General features: G+C 34.4%; 1 protein-coding gene across 2 annotated transcripts in view; it reads left to right on the top strand.

The window, feature by feature from the left end:
- Positions 1-27,765, top strand: part of LOC125647937 (diacylglycerol kinase theta-like) — a 43,097-nt gene extending 15,332 nt beyond the window's left edge. The window contains exons 5-22 of one of the 2 annotated variants that reach the window (XM_048874807.2): positions 429-576; positions 2,974-3,060; positions 4,038-4,154; positions 5,236-5,333; positions 6,544-6,616; positions 9,309-9,447; positions 10,705-10,795; positions 11,152-11,265; positions 13,239-13,389; positions 13,497-13,654; positions 13,957-14,257; positions 16,763-16,871; positions 17,156-17,326; positions 19,321-19,476; positions 20,127-20,292; positions 21,288-21,386; positions 21,823-21,949; positions 22,632-27,765. In XM_048874807.2, coding sequence (XP_048730764.1) covers positions 429-576; positions 2,974-3,060; positions 4,038-4,154; positions 5,236-5,333; positions 6,544-6,616; positions 9,309-9,447; positions 10,705-10,795; positions 11,152-11,265; positions 13,239-13,389; positions 13,497-13,654; positions 13,957-14,257; positions 16,763-16,871; positions 17,156-17,326; positions 19,321-19,476; positions 20,127-20,292; positions 21,288-21,386; positions 21,823-21,945 — 2,301 coding nt within the window. In that variant the 3' untranslated portion in view covers positions 21,946-21,949; positions 22,632-27,765. Of the gene's footprint in view, positions 1-428; positions 577-2,973; positions 3,061-4,037; positions 4,155-5,235; positions 5,334-6,543; positions 6,617-9,308; positions 9,448-10,704; positions 10,796-11,151; positions 11,266-13,238; positions 13,390-13,496; positions 13,655-13,956; positions 14,258-16,762; positions 16,872-17,155; positions 17,327-19,320; positions 19,477-20,126; positions 20,293-20,727; positions 20,800-21,287; positions 21,387-21,822; positions 21,950-22,631 lie in introns of those variants that run through there. The other variant, XM_056140673.1, reaches the window with a different exon arrangement.

Raw genomic sequence — 27,765 nt, 5'->3', positions numbered from 1 at the left:
TGCTTGTAAAATTGTGACTGTGAATCTTCATAATTAAATTTCTCTTCAAAGTTATTATTGCTTCTGTAAAATGTATCGTATTAAAAATATTGAATCGTGGCATAAGTATTGCAATACATATTGTATCGTGAAGGGGGCGTATCGTTTCAGTCCTAGTGTTTGGTCATAGGATTGCTTTTGAAGATGTCAACTGAAATCATAAATTTTCAGGGGGGTAATTTTTTTGTTTTCGTTGAGTTTAATTGGTCAACAAACACAAGAAACTGAAGGGCAGTAAATACCAACTCTTTAGTCACAAAACCCAAGACTCTGCGAACAAACAACATGAAAGTTTGAGCCCATGAAAGCAAGTTACTCTTCTGTAGTTTACCAGATAATTACTGTGTCCTCTCACTAGATTATAATGGAATTTACAATTTGATTTACAGTCCCATGCAAGTTGCTACAAACTTCTTCCAGCGGAGTGTAACTTTGGGAGTTTACGGGAAATCATGCTGCCTCCGAGCTGTTTGACTGTTCCAAGGATAAACATCGCCATGGACAAGATCCTTGGAATCAGCGTCAGGACTCCCGATGGTAGGGTCTCATGTTACTGAAGGTCATTTAATGGGTCTATTCACGACCAAATGGAGCTATCGTATCAAAAGAAGAAGTTACCTGTGTGAAATTAATGTGTAGAGACTTTTCAAGACTAAAAATGTTACTGATACACTCTGTAAGCATATCTACATTTTCTTTTCTTTTAATTTTTTAAAAATATTTGAGTAACTGAACATTTTTTCTACAAGGATCAAGGACATTTTAACTCACAGTTGAAAAAAATGGACTGGTGCATAGATGATATATGTCAGTCAGGGTCAGGAGTATTAAGCAATAAAATCATTTTTTTCAGTTATTATTTTATAAAGTAACTTCGTTCCGTGATTCTATCATGCACTTCTTCAGTACTGTATACAGGGTTATTTTTGCCCTGTGTGATTTTCCCCTTTCTACGCTGGTTTTAAATTTGCCCAGAAACATTTGTATTAAAAGAGAGATAAGAGAAGAACAGTTTTGCCCAGTCTTAAATTCGCCCACCGACAACAAGGGCGAAAATAAAATGGGGGCGAATATTTCCCTGTATACAGTAAATCACTGATGTCATGTGTAAAGAAGATTTGCAATGATTATCGGTATGTCAGAGAAAGTTTATTACAATTTGATGCAAGTTATTATTGTTATAGAGTATCCCAACTTGCTGAAAAACAAATTGAGAAATTTTATTACCTATTTTGCTGAATATAATATGCACCTTTTTAAAAGAATTTTTTGATGTGATAAAGGATGTGTGTACATGTATTATATACCACAATAGGTTTTAGACCATTTTTTTCTCAAGTGGAACTCGGCAGTTAAGTAATGTTTCACTCAGAGACATAGCCTTCATAGATACTATACACTTTTTCACATTGTTCATCTATTGAAAAGCAAAACATCGATCTCAAGATAATTACTACAAAAACGTATAATTGTAGAGAATTAACACTTACAATCTGTAAATAATTGAATTACTATGAAACAGCCAAATTAAAATTCATTGGATAGACCTCATGTTGTTTGCTCAATATCTTGAGAACCATTCACTTGACCATAATGATATTTTATACATTGGTTGGTTATAAGTAGAAGAGGACCCCTATTGATTTATAGGTCCAAAAGTCAAGGGTCAATCCACTCTGGATATAGGAAGATGCTGTCCATTCAATATCTTGAGAACCCTTTCCTTGACCGACATTATACTTGGTAAACTGGTACATCCCAAGGAGTAGATGACCCCTATTGATTTTGAGGTCATATGGTCAAAGGTCAAACTGGACATTGGAATATACATGTACTGACCACTCAATGTCTTGTGAACCCTTTGTTAACAGATCTATATCAAACTTTGTACACTGGTACATTGTAAAAAGTAGATGACCCCTATTGATTTTGAGGTTACATGGTCAAAAATCAAGGGTCAAACTAGACATAGGATGACACTGCCCACTCAATATCTTGAGAACCCTTTGCTTGACAGACATCAAACTTGGTAAACTGGTACATCCCAAGGAGTAGATGACCCCTATTGATTTTGAGGTCATATGGTCAAAGGTCAAACTGGACATTGGAATATACTGACCACTCAATGTCTTGTGAACCCTTTGTTGACAGATCTATATCAAACTTGGTACACTGGTACAGTGTTATGAGTAGATGACCCCTATTGATTTTGAGGTCACAAGGTCAAAGGTCCAGGGTCAAACTGGAAATAGGAATGGGGGGGGGGGGGATTGGTAGCCTTGCTTTTCGGAAGTGGTCCAATATATTGAAAATGATTGAGATCATATCACTCCTAAGCCATGCATTTTCTTGTTCGATGTAGCAAGATGAATTCAGTGATATACAATAGATGAAGGGGCCACTCTACTCTAGTCTCTTACAGTGTCAGAAATAATCAAATTAGTGGTGTAGCCCATGGGCTTCTTGTTGTATATAATACTCAAGTGACCATTGTTTCTTAATAGATCAAGTTCAGAAAAACTGTTTTACGCATGTTTTTACCAAGAGCCTTCTTGAGAAATTGTTTATCTTATACATGTACATGTATGCCAAAAACATTAATTTTCCATGGGGTTTAAAATTGAAGTAATTAGGCAATATTGTTAAAGTATAGGTTTATTTTTCAAAATTTTTATTATGAATCATTTGCTTTGTTGATGCCCTTTAATGTAACACCAGGATATTTTAGTCTACTTTTCCTCTGATGAAATTTCCTTAGGGCTAATGATGTATTGGATAACTTCAATGGAAAACCCTGAAATCTACAATTACATTTGTAAGATTTTTTGAATGTGTTTAAATGGTTTAAAAAGATGTACAGTGTTTATAGCATTAAGTGAAAAAAAAATTTGCTGACTTTTAATACAATACTTGATGGGTTTATTTTTTTTTCAGAATCCGAGAAAATAGAGAAATCCCAGAAATCGAAACCCAAAAAGGGCAGTCGAAATGGGACCTCAGAGGATTCAGATACCTATCTCAGTAAGAACTTTTGATAAAGAATGTAGTCTTCATCAGGATTTGAACTAGGGTGTGTGGCATACCATGCCATAGTCAGCTGAACTAAATGTGTATTGAAGCCCCAGTATAAGACTGGTTAGTCACGCACTGTAAACCCTGTGACTTATTCCTCTTCCGTTGTGAAATTCCTCCTTGAATTTCTGGAGTAAGAGAATTTTCACACAATCTAAGTAATTGTGGGCATTTTAATGTTAGGTGCCAAGTGTCACAGGTGGTGAAAAATCTAGTCTCAATTGGGACTTGAACTCCGGGCCTCTAAAGTAATGTGCAAGAACTTTACCCAACTGAACTACTGATACCCCATATGTTGATTGAATTGTAATACATCTGTGAATATGAGGCAAATAACAAATGGGTGAGAAAACAATCTGCAGATTTAGGATTTCAGTATATAATTCCTAAATAAATGGAAGGGATAATCTCTTCGTGACCAATAAGATCCAGTTATTTTTGCGAGGTATATGTGAGTACTTTAAAGTCATAACTTTGATACATCAGAAACCTGTGAGATTTCTAAGGCAGGTGATACGTTATGTGTATTTATTTAAGCATCTATTAAATGTAGGAAAGGAGAAAATTTATGGCTGGACTGGGAATCGAACCCGGGACCTTTGCTTTACTAGTCAGGTGCTCTAACCACTTAGCTACACAAGCCAACATCCATATTCAATATAGCCTAACAGCTATACATAATTAAAATTACCTATAGTAATCTTTATAACAGATCTGCCCTGGATTTGATATAAAGTTTATACCCCATAAATTTTCAGTGATCATGGTTCTTTTCCATTACAAGAAATTGTTTGCGTTGGGAACAAGTGTTTTTGGAACTAGCTTTTCTATTGAAGACAAAAGCATGGTTAATGTACACTTGTTTGTAATACATTTTTGTAAGGTCTTGAGTATAGTCTGTAACTAGAGATGGTACTTGTGTTTAGTAAAACCAGTTTTTGATGACTGTCCATCCAGCGGAGATTCAAAAAATGATGACGAGGAACGAGAACGAAAATCACCTCGCGAGAAGGAGTACAAAGATAAGGATAAAGACCCTGATTGTGAGTAATAATGTTCAGCTAGACTACTGTACTATTAAACTAGACACTAAGGATTGTACATTTCATATACTGTTAAACTAGACTTACAAATTGTACATATACTGTTAAACTAGACACTAGGGATTGTACATTTACTGTTAAACTAGACTTACAGATTGTACATATACTGTTAAACTAGACTTACAGATTGTACATATACTGTTAAACTAGACTTACAGATTGTACATTTACTGTTAAACTAGACTTACAGATTGTACATATACTGTTAAACTAGACTTACAGATTGTACATATACTGTTAAACTAGACTTACAGATTGTACATATACTGTTAAACTAGATACTAGGGATTGTACATTTACTGTTAAACTATAGACTTACAGATTGTACATTTACTGTTAAACTAAACTTACAGATTGTACATATACTGTTAAACTAGACTTACAGATTGTACATATACTGTTAAACTAGACACTAGGGATTGTACATTTACTGTTAAACTATAGACTTACAAATTGTACATATACTGTTAAACTAGACACTAGGGATTGTACATATACTGTTAAACTAGATACTAGGGATTGTACATTTACTGTTAAACTATAGACTTACAGATTGTACATAAACAGCTGATCTAAACATTGCAGATTGTTGGTATACTGCTAAACTAGATATTGTTTATCACTTCTTATATCAGCAGTTCTTTGTTCATCAGTTTGGAAATCATATGATAGAAAGAATAGAAGTAATGATCACCTCGACTAGAATGATATTTTAACCAACATATATATCGTCATCTTGGTGAACGTGTTTATGATAGATGTTTATGAGTATACTCTGTAAAATTTTAAATGGAGAAAACATGTATTCCAAATTTTCTGTTTCACCTTTCAGATATAATGCATAACAGTTTTGCTAATTTTAAAACAACAATGTTGAATTTCATGAATATGTTGAAATAAATAATTAACTTGCACCTATTCATAGCTGAATATGTTATATTGAAGTGGACTTTTAAGGTGACGGTATATCTGTTGCTACATATTTTGAGTTTGCCTGTAACTGTTATGATGTGGATTTTAGTGGAAGTTTTCCATGTGTATGATGGGGACAATGCTTTAAAAGAAAAGCGGTATCGGACAGTATCTGTTCCAAAGAATGCTTCCTTTCAAAGTATATTGGTGAGTTTTTGTGATAGAAGAATTGTATTCATGTTTATGCTTGACATCCTGACATAAGCATGATGGACTGATGGTGTGGGTGACTTTCTGGTCAGAATTTGTTGTCCATTTCACTTTTTACTTCTTTTTTTTTAACTTTTCCAGAACCACTGGCACAATTTCAACTAGCTTGGAACTAAATATCTGTAGGTGATGGGGATTCAAATTCACTCAAATGATAGAACATTTTTCCCTCCAAAGAGAGATAATCGAGGAAATAGGGTGGGGATGTTAAAATTCTCTTCTTGAGAGTTATACAGAAAAGTTTCCTTTTAATATGTAGATTCAAATTTGAACCAACTATGCCCCCAGGACCAGATCCAAGCCACAAAAAATATTTTGATATACTGGAAAAATTTCTTATGAACAATTAGATTTACAATTTATCAAATTATATGCAAGTATCCTTATACGGTGTAGATTCAGGTTTGTTCAAACCATGACCCCTTGGAGCCAGTACTGGACCACAATAGTGTTTTAATGTTTTATGTAGTTTATTTGCAAGCATCCTGATGTATTGTATATTCGAGGTTGTTCAAACCATTACCTGGGAATTTGAGGAGGGGGGATGTTAAACAACAGGAGATTGTAGTTTTACATGTCTTCCTCTCAAGAACACAAGGGGAAAATTTGTGGAATTGATGTACAGGCATCCTCATTTAGTATAGGCTCCGTTTTCATTGTTCTGTGGCCAGGTTGTGATCATTACAAGATTTTTAAGTTTTACAAGGAGTGTATTAGGATTAAAGTTACTTGAACGCAGTGTAGATTCATTTTTTTTCAAACCATGACCTTAGGGCCAGAATGGAGTCACAATAGGTGTTGAAAGTCTGCCTGCTGCCAATTTTGATATACATGATAAAATATGTCTGAATGAAAGTTTACACTATTGGTATCTCAAACTGTAAGACTTGGAGGGATGGAATTTGTACATTTTTTTTAACAGTGTAGCTGATCTTAAAGAATTTCCAGGAAAAGTCTTGTATGCAGGACAGTTTTATGATGTCTCTGCTCCTTAAATTCTAATCGAAATTTTGACTGCTTTTGTCGTAGACTACCATTACAAAGGTTTTGTTATGACTGAAAGAAGCTCTTACTCAGGAGTTTTCTATGAATTGCTTTGTGTTTTTTAAGAGCAGCATGTGATGTTGACTTGAATTTCCCTTTCCAGGAAGCAGCACTGAAAACATTCCACATATCAGATGATCCGAAGAACTATTATGTCTCAGAAGCAACAGACACAGGTCAGTCAAAAGTGTAGTTCAATTCATACGTTTGAAATTGAGACAAAGTTAGAAACCTGCATACCTCAAAAAAATCTAGAATAAACAATGTGAAAAAAAGATACTAATCTCCATCCTGTTAAAGAAACTTCTTAGTATGCGATTGTGTTAGGTAAGATTGTATTTAGGTCACGGATATGTTGGCCTAGTTCGATCAACAACTTTTTAATCCGTAAATAGCTTCGAACCGAAGTATGATCGAATTGTCTTTGGTTGAGACAGAAGGGGAGTCACTGAGCATGTCTGGTCTACCATACACCAACTCACACTTATAGAATTGTAACAGTAAGGGAGAAAATGCAACGAACCAGACTGAAATTCAAACCCGGGCCCCCTGAACTCTAGTCAGGTGCTGTACTAAATGGCGACTGGCGATCAAACCCGGCTGACTGCTATATTCCTACCTCCATTGTCTTTGCCCTCGAAGACACAACCCAGAATTTTTTGCCCTTGGCAGGACTTTCACCTTCAAGTCCAGGGGTGGTCAGTGGCACCAAATGTAACAGGAAGGGGAGAATGTTTAACAGACCAGACTAGGATTTGAACCTGGGCCCCCTGAATCTCTAGTTAGGTGCTGAGCTAAATGGCCCTCAGCGATTGAACCCATCTGACCGCTACAGAATGTTGAACTTTAATAACCACTGAAGGCCCGAAAGTCAACTAGACAAGAATAAATTATTGATATAAGTGCATATGCACTTTTTTTCCAATCTCAACAATTCAAATGACATGTATTTAATCATGTTCTTTTTTCTGTGAAATAGATACAGTTTAGATTAACTAGATAACTAAGAAGGTCAATGATTGAACTAGGCCAATGACTGGGTTATAGGACAGCAAGTTTTATCACTGCTTTGAACTGCTGCTATGAAGAATTAGGCCATGAGAGCACTGTCAACAAATGTTTTTTGTCTTTTACTCATTGTTATGCCCTCCTAGCATACATTTCAACCTTTTACCTCTGAAATAGAGTCATAGTCCTATACGGAGAGCAAAAAGGAAGGTTATATTGATGGTTGTCATCAATATAACCCTCCTAATGAGTACTATGGAACACATATTCAACATTAGTCCCATTAGGACAGTTCTAGTTTGTACTTGGTAAACTGAAAAGTCAATGTCAAAGCTCTGTAACTGTTAAAAATCCAGTCAAGATTATGGTTTGATTATCCATGTCAAAATCAATTTGCCATAAATGGACTTATAGTCAGTTTTAATCTCCTACTTTGAGAGGGAGAGAAAGAGTGCTATAGCTTCTTGGATCATAAGGTCAAGGCCACAAACTTTGTTAGAATGTAACTGCTTTGACATGATACAAAGAATACCATTGTAGTTTTTCTTCTCGTAATTACTTAATAGTGGCAGGAAAGAAGATAAAATATCAACTAATTTCTGTACGAAAAGGTCAAGGTAACTGAGTTAACTAAACTGTAATATTGTAAACAAAACAGAAAGATCGTTTGATCTTTCAGTCACTTGTTGTAGTTGCTACATACAAGTGAGAGGGAGACAATATCTGCCGATGTTTAGTTTTAAGGTAAAGGACATATTCATCACAGTGTGTTCATTTTATTACTGCATAAAGGGTTTATCATACTGAACACTTTAAGGAATACAGTATATAGCTGGGGGTTTTAATGGTCGATTTGGGTCTACAAGGTATACCATTAATTTTGGTGAACTCATTTTTAATTTATTTATACAATGTATATGTATACTGATAAACTTTGCAAGAATCTTTGGAAATCGCCAAAATAGACCAGAATTCTACCCACCAAAAAAAAAAGAAGAAAAGAAAGAAAGGGGAAAAAGAAGTTGGTTATATGATAGCTAGTTGTGCCTGGGCGAGAACATTTTACTTCCTGTAGATCTACCACTTTATGTTGATCAACAAGGCCAACATCAGGTTTCTCTTCAAACTGATATTGAGCAAACGTAGAAAATTGTTTTTGTGCTGTGGGAAGCAAGTTTATTGTACAATTAATAAATTCATTTGTGGTAATTTGATGGGTTTTTTTTTTGTTAAAGGGACTTCTATAATATACAAAACATATATTATGAATGTATTTATCAAGCCTGGCTCCATTTTTTTGGTCATATATCAGATGCTGAATACATGTAGGTAACTGATGCCGATTAATTCAGTGTGACATCATTATCCAAGTTAAGTACAGTCTATCCCCTGATGTTGGTAGAAGTTAATGAATTGATGGTGACTACTGATCTCAAATATGTGACCAAGACAAATAAGAACAAATCTTCTTTGGGTGTGGAGTCTTGTTAATTAAGCTGGTACTAAGGCACTTAGAATTGCTCAAGTCTCTATGTTGTTTTAAAACAATGTTTGCTGATTGCATGCTATGAAACTTAATTGTTTTAAAACAGATGATCTGACATTATTTTAAAAAAAAATATGAAAGAGAGCAGATGCGTAAAGTGAAATAAAAATTTAATGGTGTTGAGAGGAAGTATTTTTAGCACTGTCCATGCAAGAAGGAACATGTAAACCATTGACAGTTTGACACCAGCTTTGAATCATTATGCTTTGAAATATTTCTAGGATTCAAGTCACATTATCAAAAGTAGAATTAAATTGAAAGAGAGTATATAAAAGATGAAGTTTGAATGTGGTTTTAAAAATTCTGTTTTGTAGAGGAGCGAGAATTAGATGAAAACAGTCCCATCAGATCCCAACTGAGGGCATCAGAAGAGAAAAGGCCCTCCATTTTCCTGCGTTACAAAGAGCTAGACTCTGACAGGGGCTTGATCAAAGTGTACCCAGGTGTACTCAGGTACTTCGTTAATCAGCAGTATACAGGTGTACTAATTTTGTCAATCATATAAGTTTATGATGAATGTTTATGTTACCATGACTACAAGCAGGGACAGATTACCATTTGTCTGTCCGACATAAGGTGCACACTTTGTCTTGTTTACTTCCACAGTTTCTAAGAAAGTGAACTTTTCTGATAACTTGTCTGTCTGTCTGTCCGTCTGTAAACTTTTTACATTTTCAACTTCTTCTCCAGAACCACTGGGCCAATTTCAACCAAACTTGGCAAAAAGCATCCTTAGGTAAAGGGCTTTTAAGTTTGTGTAAATGAAGGGCCATGCCCCCTTCAGAGGGGAGATAGTCACAAAAATGCAAAAATATGATGGGGTCACTTAAAAATCTTCTTCATGAAATTTTACATGAAAGCTTTCTGACATAGTGCAGATTCAAGTTTGTTAAAACCATGACCACTGGGGGTAGGTTGGGGCCACAATGGGGGATCATGTTTTTTTATGTGAATATATAAGAAAAATCTTCTCAAGAACCACTGGGCCAGAAAAGTACAAATTTATATAAAAGCTTCCTGACATAGTGCAGATTCAAGGTTGTTAAAATCTTGTTTTATACTGTTGTTGAACATTATAATTTAGCTTAGATATTCAGAACAGGAATTTTTTTCTAGATTTCATAGCCCTTGGGAGTAGTGATACTTTTTCACTAGTACTTGGGTGACCGATAAGGCCTGTGGGCCATTTGTTGTGGAATGTCATGTTATTTGAAATTTTTTATGAATGACAATCTGTTGAACTTAGTCACTTTTTGGTAAAATTATGTATAAAGGGTACATATCCACCATAGTTTTCATGCTAAAACTTTCCTATTATGTAGGGTATTAGGGCATATACTAAGGTAGTACATATTGTAGTGTTTGTTTTTCTTGTTGAACTTTAATATTTACAGTCATATTTCTTTTTTTATCTTCTCTTAACTTTTAAGAGATTATTTTTGAAAAACAGTGAAAAATGCATTTTCCTCAATAATAAAATGTGGGGGCAACAAATGTGCTAAAAATAAACAACAACAAAAAAAAAGACAGAAGAAAAACAATATGGTCCCTGATTTTTAGTCTCACAGAAAAATTCAGGCAACCTCTTTTTAAAAACTATTAACTAATGTAAAGTTACACCTGAATTCTGTTTGGAACAATTTTTACTTTAAATGAAATGTTCATGGCTAACTCTTGGAAGTTGTTTTACAAATGTCCAATTTTTTTCAGGGTGTCAGGAAGTTACAAAAATATAGAAATTGATTCAGATATGAACTGTGTTGATGTGATACGGGAAGCTCTCCAAAAATTTGGTGTAGAGGTAACACATTAAAATTTTATTTTGTTCCATTTATTATTTCAAGGTGGAGTTAAACAAATGTTGAAGTAAGTGAAGGAATTAAAATGTTGTGCATATTTTTTTTTAAATAAAAAAAAGGTTGAAAGATATTCAGAATTAGCACAATTATAGTTAACGTTCCTTCTGGCATTATGATGATTAAGTGTTATCAATGCTGTTCAATATCAATATTGTTATATTAAAAGTTTGGCTCTGTTCATGAATTAACTCATTTAAAACTGCACAGATTGTGTGAAAATGTGAATACTGCTATACATATAAATTCACATCCAGTATCGAAAGGTTTCTTTCCTATACAACAATCTGAAACTTTCCAGGATGTGGTTCCAGAGACCTTTAATTTGATAGAGGTGCTTCTGGATAAGGGCGTGAATGAACAAGTCTTACCAAGTGATGCAAGGCCTTGGCAGATTCTACAAAAGAGTCGAAAGGTAAGGTTTTAGAAGAATTGATCATCCAGACTGTGTAGAAGGCTATCATGTTAATATGTGTATTGGTTGTTAGTAATTAAAAAGATATTCATTTCCTTCTCGTTATCCGTAAAGTAGAGATAGACATGTATATATCCCAATTATGGTCAATTTCAAACTTCAGTAAATTAAACTAGTCAATTTTTAAACCACGGTCGAACTTTAAGATGGTATACAGACACTAGCTTAACTCGGGTAAAATTTTAAAAAATAAAACCAAGTGATTTAGGTTTCACCCCAAAGATTTAATTGAAAATTAATGCTCTGTGGGCTAAACTTGGATACAAGACCATGCAATGAGAAATATTAGTTGATTGTTGAAAGTTATGTGATTATCTCAGCTTCGTGCTGGAAGAGAGTCAGTTGGTTTCTAAATTGTAATGAGAGGGCCTAAATCAATTAATACTGCCCTACTAAATTAAACTGGTGATATCAATGGTTAATCAAAAGAGATGGAATGATGTAGACTAAGTAGTAAATTCAGAAAATCAATCCTTTTACAACATGTGATTAATAAGATATAAAAATGCGACAACAGATGATGGTGAATGGACAGTTTCTAACCAATACATCAGTTAAGCAATATCTATCATCGGATAGGGGAATGGAAGCATAGCTAATTGATAAGTTATAAAAATACTTACCAGGTATGTAATTCAAACTCAAAAACACCGAAGTGCAAGAGGTATACAATTGTACTTCGGTATCTCAAACACTGATTTCTCGAATACCATGGATATGTCAAAGTGATTCGGAAATCCCAACCACTTATTCTTTAAATATTTTACCCTCGATATCTCAAATCCTTGGATATCTCAGGTTTTTTTCGGTCCCATTGAGTTCGAGATAATGAGGTTTGACTCTCTTTGTAAATATGTAAATCTATGGCTTCTCACTGCAATAAACAATATGGTTGCTGTAATCTAGTGTCTGTTCTCCTGGCTTATAAAAAAAATGAAAGGAAACAACTATAATTCATAAAGGATTCTACTTAAACAGCTATAATTTGTAAAGGATTATGCCTAATACCTTTTGACTTGCTATATATTCTCTTTTTAAGACGAATTGACATACAACATGTGAAATACATTAGTATTTTGTAGATATTAGTTTTAAGTGTAGGCTTTTATGTTTATTCAGTGTCTACTGTTCAATGCTAACTCTCTAAAAGAAACTCCACCACAATGGCAGGTCGAGATATGAATTTTGGTGCCATACTACTTGGAACGTACATTAGGAATTATTGAATCTTTTTACGAAGTGTCAAAGTATGTATTGAACTAGCTTTCTCACCAATGCAGTTTGATTCTTGTGATTGACTGTGGTTTTATGCGAGCGGGTATAGTGATCTGATCACCTACTAGGACACCTAGGTTTCTTTAGATTCCTCACGTGTTAAGGATAGCTAGATTCCTCACGTGTTAAGGATATCTAGATTCCTCACGTGTTAAGGATATCTAGATTCCTCATGTGTTAAGGATATCTAGATTCCTATCATGTTAAGGATATCTAGATTCCTCACGTGTTAAGGATATCTAAATTCCTCACATGTTAAGGATATCTAGATTCCTCATGTGTTAAGGATATCTAGATTTCTATCATGTTAAGGATATCTAGATTCCTCACGTGTTAAGGATATCTAGATTCCTCGTGTTAAGGATATCTAGATTCCTATCATGTTAAGGATATCTAGATTCCTCACGTGTTAAGGATATCTAGATTCCTCACGTGTTAAGGATATCTAGATTCCGCACATGTTAAGGATATCTAGATTCCTCACATGTTAAGGATATCTGGATTCCTCAAGTTGTGCAGATTGAGACTACAGATGGACCTCCCATTGGAAATAAACACTTGACCTTTCATGGGTTATCCTGGTACTAAGTTGAGTAAGGATTGATTTCTTTAAAATGATATGAATGCTGTGTTTTCAGGACTCCCTACAACGGAACAGGATGACAAGGTTCTATCTGAAGCAGAGAGAAGACCCGCATGGACCCAGCATCTCACTGTTTGTAGGAAACCTCCCAACAGGCTTGGCTCAACGACAATATGAAAAACTTCTACTAGATTTTATAACTCCTGGTCTGTAGTTTTGTCGTGTTGTATTTGTTTTTAATCATGAAATCTTGATATGTATAGGAATGCTGGAACACAGAGTGATACATTACAATAAATTGTTTCTTTTTCAGAGAATAAATGGTCCTATTTTGATGTGATATACTATGAATATGGCTCGTTAGTGCTAATGTACAACTCAACAGAACATGCGACCAGTGCATTCAACATTTTGAGTAACTGTACATTTGAACAAAAACCAATATTAGCATTGCTTTTACCCAATATTCAGGTGAGTGCTAAAGTGCAGATAAAGCTTGTCCATCACTTTGAATGTATTATTTAAGCAATGAATTTCATTTTTTGAAAGTACATGTGAGCAAGAACTATGACGCCTCATTTAGCATACGTCATGAAGTGCGTTATCATGCACATCAAATCTGATACATTTACAGTCATCTAAGTTCTGGGTTTCAATCAGAGGGATGGTATGGGGAAGGGGGGGGGGGTAATATAGTTTCAAGAAAGTTCATATCAATGCTTTATTTTCAATTTAACTAGTACATATGAACATAGAAAGATTCTTTCTTCCAGTCCCACATGATCTTAGAAAATGTCAGCCCACTACTAGTGTTTGTCAATGCAAAGAGTGGAGGCTGTCAGGGCTCGGAACTCATCACTTCCTTCCGCAAACTACTCAACCCTCACCAGGTGTTCAATCTGGAAAATGGGGGTCCTCTGCCAGGCCTCTATGTATTCAGACATGTAGCGCACTACAAGATTCTGGCCTGTGGGGGAGATGGTACTGTTGGCTGGGTGCTGTCCTGTTTGGACAATGTCGGACAGGATGCAGTGTGCCAGTCCCCTCCCTTGGCCATTGTTCCATTAGGCACAGGTGAGTATCTTCATGTATCTAAAAATGCATGTTATCTTTAAGGATTCCAGCAGAAGACTATCATGAGTGAGATTTGTCCCCTGCTAAATTTGGGGGTGGGGGGGGTGGGGGGGGGGTGTTTTCTAAGAGAGATGCAGATCCTGTCCCACATCCCCCTGCACTGCATTTTCTTCCTCAAAACAAATTTTCTGTGTTAAACTGTAAAGCCATTGATATGTGTTTGGGTTACATAAATGTATGCTATTGGAGTATTTGTACTAGAAAAATTCAGTGTTGTTTACAAACCTGATGGGGAAGCAGCCATTCAATGAATAATGTAACAATAAAGGACAAAATGCAACGGACCAGACCAGACTTCAAACCCAGGCCCCCTAGAATTCTCTAGTCAGGTGCACTACCAACTGAGCTATCTGGCCACCGGCGATCGAACCCGGCTGACCGCTACATTTGAATAGTGTAACTGGAAGGGACAAAATGCAACGGGGTGGACCAGACTTCAAACCCAGGCTCCCTGAATCTCTAGTCAGGTGCTCTATTGACTGAACTATCACTGGTGATCAAATCCATCGGAGTGCCACATTCTTCCCTACTTAAAGGATCTTAATCCCCTGGCAGGCATTTTCACCAGTCAGTTCCAGGGACTGGTCTTCGGCACCAAATATAAAAGGAAGGTAGAGAATGGACCAGATTGGGATTTGAACCTTGGCCCATTGAATCTCGAGTCAGGTGCTTTACCAACTGAGCCATCTGGCAACTGAACCAGTCTGACCACCACACTATCATTATATATTTAGGGCTATTCCAGAAATAAATACATGGGGGGGTCGGGAGGCACCTTTTGTATATACCAAGCACCCATAAAAAAAAATTAAAAATTACCCCATGACCCATCAAATTGATAAACTCATTTTACAATGACCCATCTAATTAAAAAAAAAACTAACCAGACCCACCACAAAAATATTTTTAAAAATGAAAACGGTACATATCTCGCGAGGTTTTCGGGACAAACATTCTAGTCAATGACGCGGTAATGCCTGTGCGACATTGTATCACAGTAATTCTGAAGAAACAATGTCAAATCAACAATCAAAGGCATCTATGGCGGGAATGTTGGAAAGATTGGGAGTCCAAACGATGCTATTATCATGAAATGGGTATGGATATGTTTTTCCACGAATCGTTCGTCTTCTAATGGAGCCCGCGCCCGGAGGCCTCTATATCATCATCACACTGACTGATAAATATAACGCATCGGTACCCTCGTATAAATCAACTAAGGTTTGCCTATTTTTATTAGGAAACGGAATACCTATTGGTTTCAAAATATTCCCAAAATCGATGCACTGTAAACTGTAATAATCTACAGAACAGAGTTCGCCGCCATCACGTCCAAAGGGACCCTACTAAACGCACCTCTAATTTGAAGAGTGCCGTAATGGAAAGTTATGCGCTGCAAAGAGCGACAACTCGAATAGTTCTATGTTACTTCCGATTTCCGATTTTGAAAGCAGCATTTCGAAAGCACGTTTTCAATTTTCCCTCCGACGTTTTGTAACCAACACGACAAGAGTGACAATAAAAATATTCTGAAAACTCAACACCCACGTGGCACAAAATAAAACAATAGAAACTACCCACTACCCATAATGAATATTTTTTTAACAGTCCAACCACGGACCAAATAAAATATGAAAAAATACGACTACCCACACAAAAAAATATCATTTGCCGCCCGACCCCCCCATTTGATCATTTCTGGAACAGCCCTTAGCAATTTACAGAAGTAATTAATTATGCCAAGACAATGGTTTTTTACTCAAAGCTCTTCAAAGATTAAAGTTGTATACATGCATTATATATGTGTACAGCAAACTTAAAGGAAGGAAGTCGAGAGGGTTGTCAATGAAAATTTCCTTCAAAACAAAAGTGGAAAGAAAGATCTCTCCATAGAAGTGGGTTCTGGAGGTTAACAAGTATATGTCTACTAATAGACTGACTGATGCATTGTAATGGATCCAGTGTTACATAAAATCATTTATTTATCACATCTTTGTAAATCCATAAAAACAATGATCCATGAAGATTTATTTCATCATAGTACACACAATATTAATAGCACTGGATATTCGATATGGTTATAGCAAAAGCACCATGAACAGTAAAAAATGTAATTGAAAATCTTGTTACACTCAATCCCTGCAATATCTTGTACATAATGGCCCACTTTCTTTTGTTTCATTATCAGCATGTTATGTTGTAATGAATTATTTTGTTATTTTTTTCTGCCCATTCTTTGCTAAATTTAGGGAGGAAAAATTGCTGCATCATAAGCATCACATATCTAGCCATTAGTCGACTCACTTCGAGACATCCGTGGTATTCGACATATCAGTGTTCGAGATACCGAAGTTTACCTGTATCTAGCCATTAGTTTTGATTTGCAGAATTTGTTACAATTTCAGTCTGAATTATTTATTGAAAGTACGTGTGGAAATGTTATAGGTAATGACTTAGCTCGAGTTTTACGATGGGGACCAGGTTATACGGGAGGGGAGGATCCACTGAATTTACTAAGGGATGTGATAGATGCTGAGGAAATTAAACTAGACAGGTAAGCAAAAGTGGTGTTTTGTTAAGCATGTGATAACTTTATTATAATGGGCTTTCCAAAGCTACAGATGATAGCAAATCTTGATGTTTTCCATGTGAAATTTTTAAATGTGAGGTGTCATATTGCCCAAAATATATTGAAGTATAGATATAAGTTGAATATTCAAAAAAACTCTATGCACACATATTCATTAGGATACATTTAATTTATTCATACTAATTATTAAAAGCTACCGAGTAATATGAAAGTGAAATCTTCACAACAAAGTTTTGGCTTATTGACAGGTGGACAGTGATCTTCCATCCGAACGAGAAGGATCAAGAAACCAAAGACCAGTATGAGGACACGACCTCAATATTTGTTATGAACAATTATTTTGGTATTGGAATTGATGCTGAAATATCTTTGGACTTCCATACAGCCAGGGAAGAAAAACCAGGGAAATTCCAAAGCAGGTGAATACTGTCACCTGAAAGAATAGTCAACTGGATGATCAGTTCATTGAGTGTACTCTAAAAACATGTAATATTATGGCACAGTGGCATTGCATTTGAGTGGATTTTCATAATGCATACTTGATTTATTATACAGGTAAATCCAGGTATGCTATAGGACTACCATGAACTGTGTTCAAAATGTGTTATACTAATTCATATTGTGTGGGTTTTTTTTAAATTTGTCAATTGAGATTGATGGGATGAGGTTTCCTGCATTTGAGATTAGGAAGATGGACAGAAAGTCACAGGACAAAAAGTCATGGGTCAAAAGTCACAAAATTGGAATGACAAAAAGTCACAATGATGACTTTTGATCAGATATGATAAAAAGGCACAAATAGAACTTTGTTTATGTCACATTTAGCACTTTCACTTCTCTTTTCAATATTTAAAAAAAAGCACAAAAAATCATTAACTTCTTTATAAAGCAATTATTATATGACTTCACTGACTTGTTCTTTCCTTTTTTTATATAAATTTAATTTGTATTTTACAATAAATAAGATAAAAAGGAACAAAAATTTAATAGTAATCATTAACTTATTATCATTAATTAAGATTTAAAGTTTGAAATATTAATAAATTCTCTTAGAAAATGTAAGTTAACATTTTACAAATACATTTTCTTAAACTTTAGAATAGAATATATATATATTTTTCAAATTTATATAAAAATCAGTATTTTCTTATCAACTGTGACTTTTTGTCCTGCGACATTTTGTCCTACTTTCATAAAATTTCTAATTGTGACTTTTTGTCCTGTGACTTTCTGTCCTACATTCTTGAGATTATAAGGTCATTTGATATATACAATGATCACTGATGCCCACACAGGCTACATGTGTCCCTGGAAATACTCTAGTTACTGTAATTTGTTATCTCTTCAATTAAAACTTTTCAAAAATTCACTCAACAGATATATAAGTCTCTACTCAGAAATATGAAATGCAAAAGCTCAAATACAAAACACACATATGACAGTTTTAGTGACTTTTTGCTTATCATGAGGTAATTTTATTGCAAGTAATAAATTCCAATTTTTAAGTGATATAAATGCAAGCATGACCTAGTTTTATATTACCAAGTTTTACAAAGAAATTATTAGTATTGAAGATCGGAAATTTTCCCATTTACTTTATGTTGTATCACTTAAGAAATAAATAACCATTTTGATAAAGAAAAATTTACTGGGTTATGAAGTGAGATGTTCATGTGAACAAATCTTGCAAAGTCCTATTTGCTTTTAAATGGGATACAGACTCATATTTTAGATCTTTGGCCTAGCTATTATGATGCTGTGGATATTTTATTGCAAAAAACATGTTCCAAAAATTGTGTTGTTTTTTAGCAGTTTTTTTGCACACCTGAGCTTAAGTGAGGTTTTCTGATTGAAACTTGTCTGTTGTCAGTAAACTTTTCACATTTTCTTCTACTCAACATCCACAAGACCAATTTCAACCAAACTTAGCACAAAGCATCCTTAGATGAAGGGGACTTAAATGAATGATCATGCACCCTTCCAAGGGGAGATGGTGCATTTAAAAATCCTCTTCTCAAGAAAAACTGGATGAGAAAGCCATAATTTGCATAAAATCTTCCTTATATAATGAGTTTACAAGTTTGTTGAAACCTTGATTCCTGGACCTGAGGCAGGGTCACAAGAGAGGTTCAAAGTTTTACATAGAATCATCATAGGAGTCACAAGGGCACAATATGTCAATATGCAAGCATACTCATAGTGTAGGTTTTGGCAAGTCAAAGAAGATATTGAAATTGTGTATGGGGAAAATTATTCTAAATGCAGAACATATAAATCTGAATGCAAAACATATACATGTAAATCTAAATATGAAACAGTACTGCAGATTAATAATGATGTGAGTAATTAATAATTGTATTAATTTGCAAGAAGCCTCCAACATGAAATACTAATATTCAATTTTCATTTTCAGAATTCATAATAAAGGATTTTATTTCAAAATGGGATTACAAAAAATGGTAAAGAAGAGACTGGTGAAAGACTTGCATCGCCATATCCGTTTAGAGGTTGATGGGCGATTAGTTGAGTTACCACCAGTGGAGGGAATTATTATTCTTAATATACTCAGGTGTGTGTGCTATTTCATTGCAAAATAGAAGGAGTATACATTTAAGAATTACCGAAAAATTTCATGAAATAAGTTCATTTTAGGTATGAAATAAGTTCATTTTAAGTATGAAATAAGTTCATTTTAAGTATGAAATAAGTTCATTTTAAGTATGAAATGGTCATCTTAATTTCTAGTTTAAACAGACGCATGCTCTTGTCCTATTTTAAACATAAGCATAAAGTAAAAACCAAATATGATGGCTATGAAGCATTTTTAACAGAGTTCTTATATGGAAGGACTGTCATTATGAATACTATTTGTATCAATACGCATATAAAGATTAGATTGTAGGCTGTGTTCAATACAAAGTTGAGAAAAATGTCCTTTGTTTTGGTTATTTTTATTGAAATTTGACAAAATGGCTATGATGTACAATGTATTTTATGATATCAAACTATACAAACTACTGTGAAAATTATATCATAGGTATACATGTGGCTCTTTAAATGTTATGCACTTTCTAAATATCCTTTATGCTGAAAATCATCAACTATGAATTTTCTAAAAAATCAGAGACAAATTCATGAGGTTAATTTATTGATTTGAAAAAGAAAACTTGAATGGATATGTTTGAAAATTGAATGTAAATAAAAGTTTTTTCTGCACAGTTGGGGGTCTGGCTCCAACCCATGGGGACCAGAAAGAGAGGACCAATTTGCTAAACCAACTCATTATGATGGCATGCTGGAGGTGGTGGGAGTAACAGGGGTTGTTCATATGGGACAAATTCAAAGTAGTTTACGGGCAGGAATCCGTATAGCACAAGGAGGTCATGTGAGTACTCCAAATTCAACTCGAAGTAGCTAACTAGGTGTTTACTCATTTCCATAATATTAATTTGATCTTTTAATAATAAATAATGTGAAAAATGGGTATTAATTAGTAGATGAAAGGAATTGTTATTTCTTCAAGAATACTTACATGTACATGTAGTTTGGAATTCGGAAAATAACGTACTTGAATTTTCTTTTCTGTTAATTAAGGAATACATTTACTGACAGATATTCCTGTTCACTTGAATTTTCTTTTCTGTTAATTAAGGAATACATTTACTGACAGATATTTCTGTTCACTTGAATATTCTTTTCTGTTAATTAAGGAATACATTTACTGACAGATATTCCTGTTCACTTGAATTTTCTTTTCTGTTAGTTAAGGATACTATTTACTGACAGATATTTCTGTTCACATGCATTTTCTTTCTGTTAGTTAAGGATAACATTACTGACAGATATTCCTGTTCACTTGAATATTCTTTTCTGTTAGTTAAGGTTAACATTACTGACAGATATTTCTGTTCACTTGAATTTTCTTTTCTGTTAGTTAAAGATAACATTTACGGACAGATATTCCTGTTCACTTGAATTTTCTTTTCTCTTAGTTAAGGTTAACTTGAATTTTCTTTTCTCTTAGTTAAGGATACTATTTACTGACAGATATTTCTGTTTACTTGAATATTCTTTTCTGTTAGTTAAGGTTAACTTGAATGTTCTTTTTTGTTAGTTAAGGATAACATTACTGACAGATATTTCTGTTTATTTGAATTTTCTTTTCTGTTAGTTAAGGATAACATTTACTGACAAATATTCCTGTTCACTTGAATTTTCTTTCTGTTTGTTAAAGATAACATTACTGACAGATATTTCTGTTCACTTGAATTTTCTTTTCTGTTAGTTAAGGATAGCATTTACTGACAGATATTCCTGTTCACTTGAATGTTCTTTTCTGTTATTTAAGGTTAACTTGAATTTTCTTTTCTTTTCTTTTAGTTAAGGATAACATTACTGACAGATATTCCTGTTCAAGTGGATGGGGAACCCTGGGTACAACCAGCAGGTCAAGTTGTAGTTTTAAGATCAGCATTAAAGGTAAGTCAAAATTCTTTTTTGTGCAGTGATTATAAAATCACTTGGATTTCTATCATGTACGTGAGAACTTTTGATTGAATTGTACTGTATAGAACATTACCTACCATAAAAGTGGTAAAGTTTCGTTGGAGCTTAAATTTCATGATTTTGGTGTTAGGGACATAGCCATACCATTTCTCAACTAAACAGAGAGGCTGAACTATAACGAAGCATAGCAGTTCATTAGTTTACAAATTTGAGTTCCATTGAACATACTCGTTCTCAAAACATGAAAACATAAGTCTACAAAATAAGGAGTTTGCATGTACATTGTATAACATGAAGAAATGAACCCTATTACCTATCTTAGATGATAGTATATTCCTGGTTTTATTTTACATAAAAAGGAACTATGTAGTTATAGAAAAACATTACAAGGGTATTATATAATTCTCAGGCAACAATGCTAAAGAAGAGCAAAAAGAAGATGAGGCGGAGAAATACAGAACCTAGCATATTTTTTCCTGACAATGAACCTCTGCGTTTACAGTCACCCACAGAGGAGAGTGAACCACTCTAACTCAGTAAGTAAAGTAGTGAACCACTCTAACTCCGTAAGTAATGTAGTGAACCACTCTAACTCGGTAAGTAAAATAGTGAACCACGCTAACTCCGTAAGTAATGTAGTGAACCACTCTAATTCCGGAAGTAATGTAGTGAACCACTCTGACTCCGTAAGCAATGTAGTGAACCACTCTAACTCCGGAAGTAATGTAGTGAACCACTCTGACTCGGTAAGCAATGTAGTGAACCACTCTAACTCAGTAAGTAATGTAGTGAACCACTCTGACTCCGTAAGTAATGTAGTGAACCACTCTGACTCGGTAAGTAATGTAGTGAACCACTCTGACTTGGTAAGCAATGTAGTGAACCACTCTGACTCGGTAAGTAATGTAGTGAACCACTCTGACTCGGTAAATAAAGTAGTGAACCACTCTGACTTGGTAAGTAAAGTAGTGAACCACTCTAACTCAGTAAGTTATGTAGTGAAGCACTCTAACTCAGTAAGTAAAATAGTGAAGCACTCTAACTCAGTAAGTAAAATAGTGAACCACTCTAACTCATTAAGTAAAGAAACTCAGTAAGTTATGTAGTGAACCACTTTAACTTGAACATATCTATCAGTGAATTTGATGGAGATGAAATGTATGATGAGGATCGTGTGTGGATTGTCAAAATTTGATATTCTTTTATATGTATTATTAGGGTAGACATGTAGTGAATAAAAGAAACCTGACATCAAAATGGTGTGGACGGGATGTATGGACGAATGAATGCCACCTGTCTCGGCCCGCCTACTGCCAGCCTCAGAGGTCAAGGCCATTGTCTCAAGTTCGTACGGACTCAGCAGTTTACTTTAATTATTTACAGAAAGAAATCAATTACCACAAATCTGCAACCAATCTAGTTGTATGGATATTCAGTTACACTACAACCGGAGATCTCCTTGTCTTACTCAGTTACCACCTTCAGGAAGTGGCTGGGTTTTTGTTGGACAGTATTGATGTTGTATATTTCCCAGGACACTGTAGACCTCCTCAGCTCTCATTGGTTATACAAAAATAAGAAGCTACAAACAGCTCAGAATCTAACACAAGCAAGAATAATAATACTCACCCTGGAAGACTACTTCAAAATCCATACTTACAGACGTCTGCCCTCTGTACTGATCGAATCTGGAGATTATATGTAAAGCACAGATACACAGCTCATGTTTTTGAGCGGAATTAATTTAAAGTTAAAATAGAAAGTAAATGGAACTTGTGTGGGAGTAGAACAGTGAGAAATCATTTGATGTATCGTTTTTAGTTGTTAACCATGCTGTCAGAATTTAAAAGATTAGTCCACAGTGTGACTTTTTTGCACCAACTGAAGGCTGTTTGACAAAGGTAATGAAGTTGTTTTGACTATGGCAACATATAAATTCTTTTCTTGCAGCATGGCTGCCCTAGTAACAAATGACTATTGTTTTCTGGTGGACCAATGACATATTACTATGGTTTTGGTTCCTTTGTTATTGTTTGATAGGTGATAGTTTTATTGTTTACATATACAGTGTGTGTACTTGTATTGATTCAAGGAGTCATTACATATTGTCTGTAAGGGTTAAAGCATCCGGAGCTATAGTGCTACTATATATGTTATAAAAATATCAGGTAAAAAAAATTTTCATAACGCCAACACTTTGCATGATGGAAGGGGAATAGAGTTTATGATGATCACATGGTAAAAGATTAGGGTATATTTATTATGAATTGAAGAGTGGGATTAAAAAAGTCTGTTCTTATTTATTAGCCAGTATAAAATTCTCTCTCTTTCTCAGAGGATCAGGGTATGTAAGAGTGCTACACATATAAATAAGAAACCATGGAAACAGCCACATCAAGCCCGCTCTTTTTTGGTGATTTCTTTGTGCACTGAGTAGCTTATAAATTAACAATGCAAAAGCTGCTAAATGGATGCATTACATAACCATACTAGATATGGGAACAGTAGTAAGTTTTTCATACCCCTAGGCCACAGTTGTTTCCTGGTGCACAACTTATGAAAGTTGCGGTTTTTAACTGGAATATGATTATTTGAATAGCATTGAATAGGTTCTTTATTATCCAGACCTGAATGTAAATTAAAGTTTATGTTTTACAAAATTTCAACACTTTCTGTAATTTATAGCAGATCACATGCTGCTGGGATCAGATGTGTAACTAGTGTATCTGTTGCATAGCTGATTCAGTCTGTTTTGCTCCAAGGCATAGTTTACCAAGAGACAAATTCATGGATTTTCATTAAAAAGTTATAATTCATCAGCAATAGATGATGCACTACTATTAATTAATGGCCAGCCCAGTATACAAATTGAAATTTGGTTACCAAAAATCTCTAATTTTTGTTTTAAAGATTGCATCAGCATTTTAACGGAGATGTTTCATATCATGTTTACAGATAATGCTTGGCCCTGTGTACTGAACACTATGTATGTATAGAGTGTAGGTAAAACATATCAACACCTCCACAACTTACCATCAAAGTTCCCGATCTGTGACTGGAAATGTTGGTAATGTGAGTGACAGTTGGACTTGCCATGAAAGTTCCCGATCTGTGAGTGGAAATGTTGGTAATGTGAGTGACAGTTGGTGTGAGAGTATTTATAAGTGTAACTGGGACGAACTGTTAACATGTCACTGACTGCTTTCACCCTCCCCCCACAACCCCCCACCTCCCCCTCTCCTGATGATGAAAGAATAAGAATAGGAAACTACAGTAAATGTCCAAAACTGGTAGTACGTGTATACATAGGTCATTTATTATGAAATTTAAGAATTTCTCTTTCATATTACTTAATAGGGGGAATATATTTAGGAATTGCCATGCTTGACTGATTTTCTGTCCCAGTTCACATCTTGACCATACCTTTGTAACTGCATGCTTATGAGAAGTTTATTCTCAACACAGAAGTTGTATCATTAATCCATCTCAAGGTCATTTGCAATTGGGACTTTTGTGTATCTTGACAAAAGTTTCAACTTTAAAATGCATGCATAGCTTAAAAAAGTTCTAACATGATAAAGTTTGCTTGTGATTAGATTTTTCGAGGTCAGATGATAGACTATAATAGCTTTTTAAAGCTGTTAAAGCTGCATTTGAAATCCTTAGGGTGGTGATGTCTAAGAGTTACTGTTCTGACTTAAGTTAGTTTAGAGGTTTACAATCTTGCACCTTTAAAAAATGCAGACTTTTAAATATAAGCAGTTTTGAGTGTAATTATTTTGGTTGATGGGCGTGGGGATATTAGTTGCATTCAGATGCCCTTGTGGAATATATTATAAAGATAAATTTTTTCATATCGGATTATTAAAGATCATTCAAATGTCATGGATTATGAAAAGTTTTCCAAATTTTTCAGATATAAAAATCTGAAAGTAAGAGGTAATTTTACTGTTCTATCCCATCTGCTTTAGTCAACAGAGTTCCAGTGCCATTTAATCATTTATCTTGAATTTTGCTGAGCTTTTTAATAAGTTTTTTCATATTTTTCCGTTTAGAAAAACATTTTCCATTATTTAGCATAATGACTAAATGACTGCTGAAGATTGATATATTAGGAACAACTTGAGTGCAATACATTTTGCCAAATTCAGAACTGCATTTTACAATTTTGATAAAGATACACTGGAGAAATTATCATCTAGTCGATGATAGAGATACAATGTACTAAATTTTCACTATAAAAGGTTTAAGATGGTGCAGGTACATGATGAATTCAAAAATATACATATTCAATGTTAGGGGGATTGAAGTTAGAGGGGTAAATTGTACAAGGGATCTATGTATATGTCCTGAGTAGTAATGGGGAGGAGATGTCCTTAGTGGGTATGGGGAGGGGCTCAAGTTGAGGACCAGGGTATGAAGCCACCTCTGAAGATTTTTGGATGCATTTTACAATACTAGATTTGTATGACACCTTTTGCCTTGTCATTTTCATTCCAAGATAAGAACCATATTTGGAAATAAAATTTGTTCAGAATGGAAGCTCTCTAGACCTGGCATTTGCATATTGGATCTCTCTATCTCTCTCTCTCTCTGTGGGGATGAACACATACACACACACAAACCTGACAATCTACCTGATCACATTTACTTTTTTTCAATGGAAAAAAAAGAAGAAAGAATAAGTCTTCTGGTATCTAGAAAATAAAAAGCAGCTCTGGATGTGAGTTGTTTGAAATGATTTTGATTAAACATAAGTATTAGTGAAATATACATATATAGATATTATGTGAACGTAAGGTATTGCTCTGTGTAGAATGCTTGGTTAGGGGAAAGGGGGAGGGGACTAGAATTTATTAATTGTGAATGAACCAAGAATAAAAATACATGTAGATATTTGCTTTTGTTATCACGGACTTTGTTTTTTAAACACTAGATGGATATTTGTCAGATATATTGGTGCTGTAACTTTTTTTTAATTTCCAGTTTTATGATATGCGATTATGTTTAATGATGAAAGATAATAAATTTTTTCTCCATGTGTAACACTTTATATGTACATTTATTTTTAAAATTAATGATATATTTGATAGAGAACTCAAATGTCTGAAGCCATGTACAACTATTTTAGATGATTTTTGTGCATTTGAATATTTAAATATTTTTCAAATGCAAGCTGAATAAAAGAGGATGGAGCATCACAAAGCAATGTTGGAAAAAAATTTACATCTTAAAACAACAATTTGCCTGGGCTGAGAAGTGTTGATAATTCAAATGGATTAATACATAGAAAGCATATTAAGGAGACTACTTTGTCAGTAGATGTTAAAAGACTATTCTAGACATTGTTTGCATTTTGTAAAAGAACTCCCAATTACATGTATTAGAATAACGTTGATGTGACCGTTTCATATTGTTTCATTCATCACCATGGTGACTGACTTGTTACCATGGTAACAAGTGTGTTGTGTACTAACCTGTATGATTTTATATCTAAGGCGGCTGAGGCCAGAGGGTTGACATGTATCTGATAGTTTGATAGTTTTCTTGTCCACAATCTTATATATGGTTGGCTGTCTTCAGCTGGGAATATGTTACAATCATTTGTGAATTTTTCCATAACTAAAATTGATTTTTCTCCGAACATTCTCTGCCCTTGGGACTTCTACAGAACAGGACTTCTGACTGGCTTGCACACAGATAATTTTTTTATAGTGCTGACAGAACAACTAATACACGTGCATGTGGTGACATTTTAGATGTTCATTGACATGTATTGCCCAAGTTGAAAATGCTGGAAAATGTCCTTCACTATGATTAAACGTGTAAATTTCTTTCATTTATTTATAGCAAGAAATTCATTTAACTTGTTCCAAGCATGTAATAAGGGTATTGGACATAATGAATTAGTTCTTCACCTGACAAAGATTTGGGATGGGTAAAACTGATGAGGCCACAAAAGAATTACTTCCTAGATTGTAGATTATTTCTTAAAAGATTAAATATTGCAGAACATCACAACAAAGTAATATATAAAGTGGTAGACTTCTTAGCTAGTAAAAACCATGTTCTCAGGACTGTAATGGCAAAACTTATTTACTCGTAACATACGGGTCAGGAATCTAGAAATGAAGTCTATTGTGGTCTTTTTCAGTGCTCTGTGTTGGGTGGGAGGGGGCTGGTAATGCACGTTTAATCATTCCAGCAGTTTCTTCACCGTCTAATGCTGAAAATACTATAATTGTTGATTTTAGCATATTTTGTTTATATATATACATATATATTATATATATTTATCATTTAAAGAATCTAGACTTTTTACTCTGTCATTAAATAAAATGTGAGATCTGTT

This window comes from Ostrea edulis, chromosome 6 (assembly GCF_947568905.1).
Source record: "Ostrea edulis chromosome 6, xbOstEdul1.1, whole genome shotgun sequence".
Classification (NCBI taxonomy): Eukaryota; Metazoa; Mollusca; class Bivalvia; order Ostreida; family Ostreidae; genus Ostrea; species Ostrea edulis.
The sequence above is the reverse complement of the archived record's forward strand: the minus strand, read 5'-3'. Positions and strand labels throughout refer to the sequence as shown.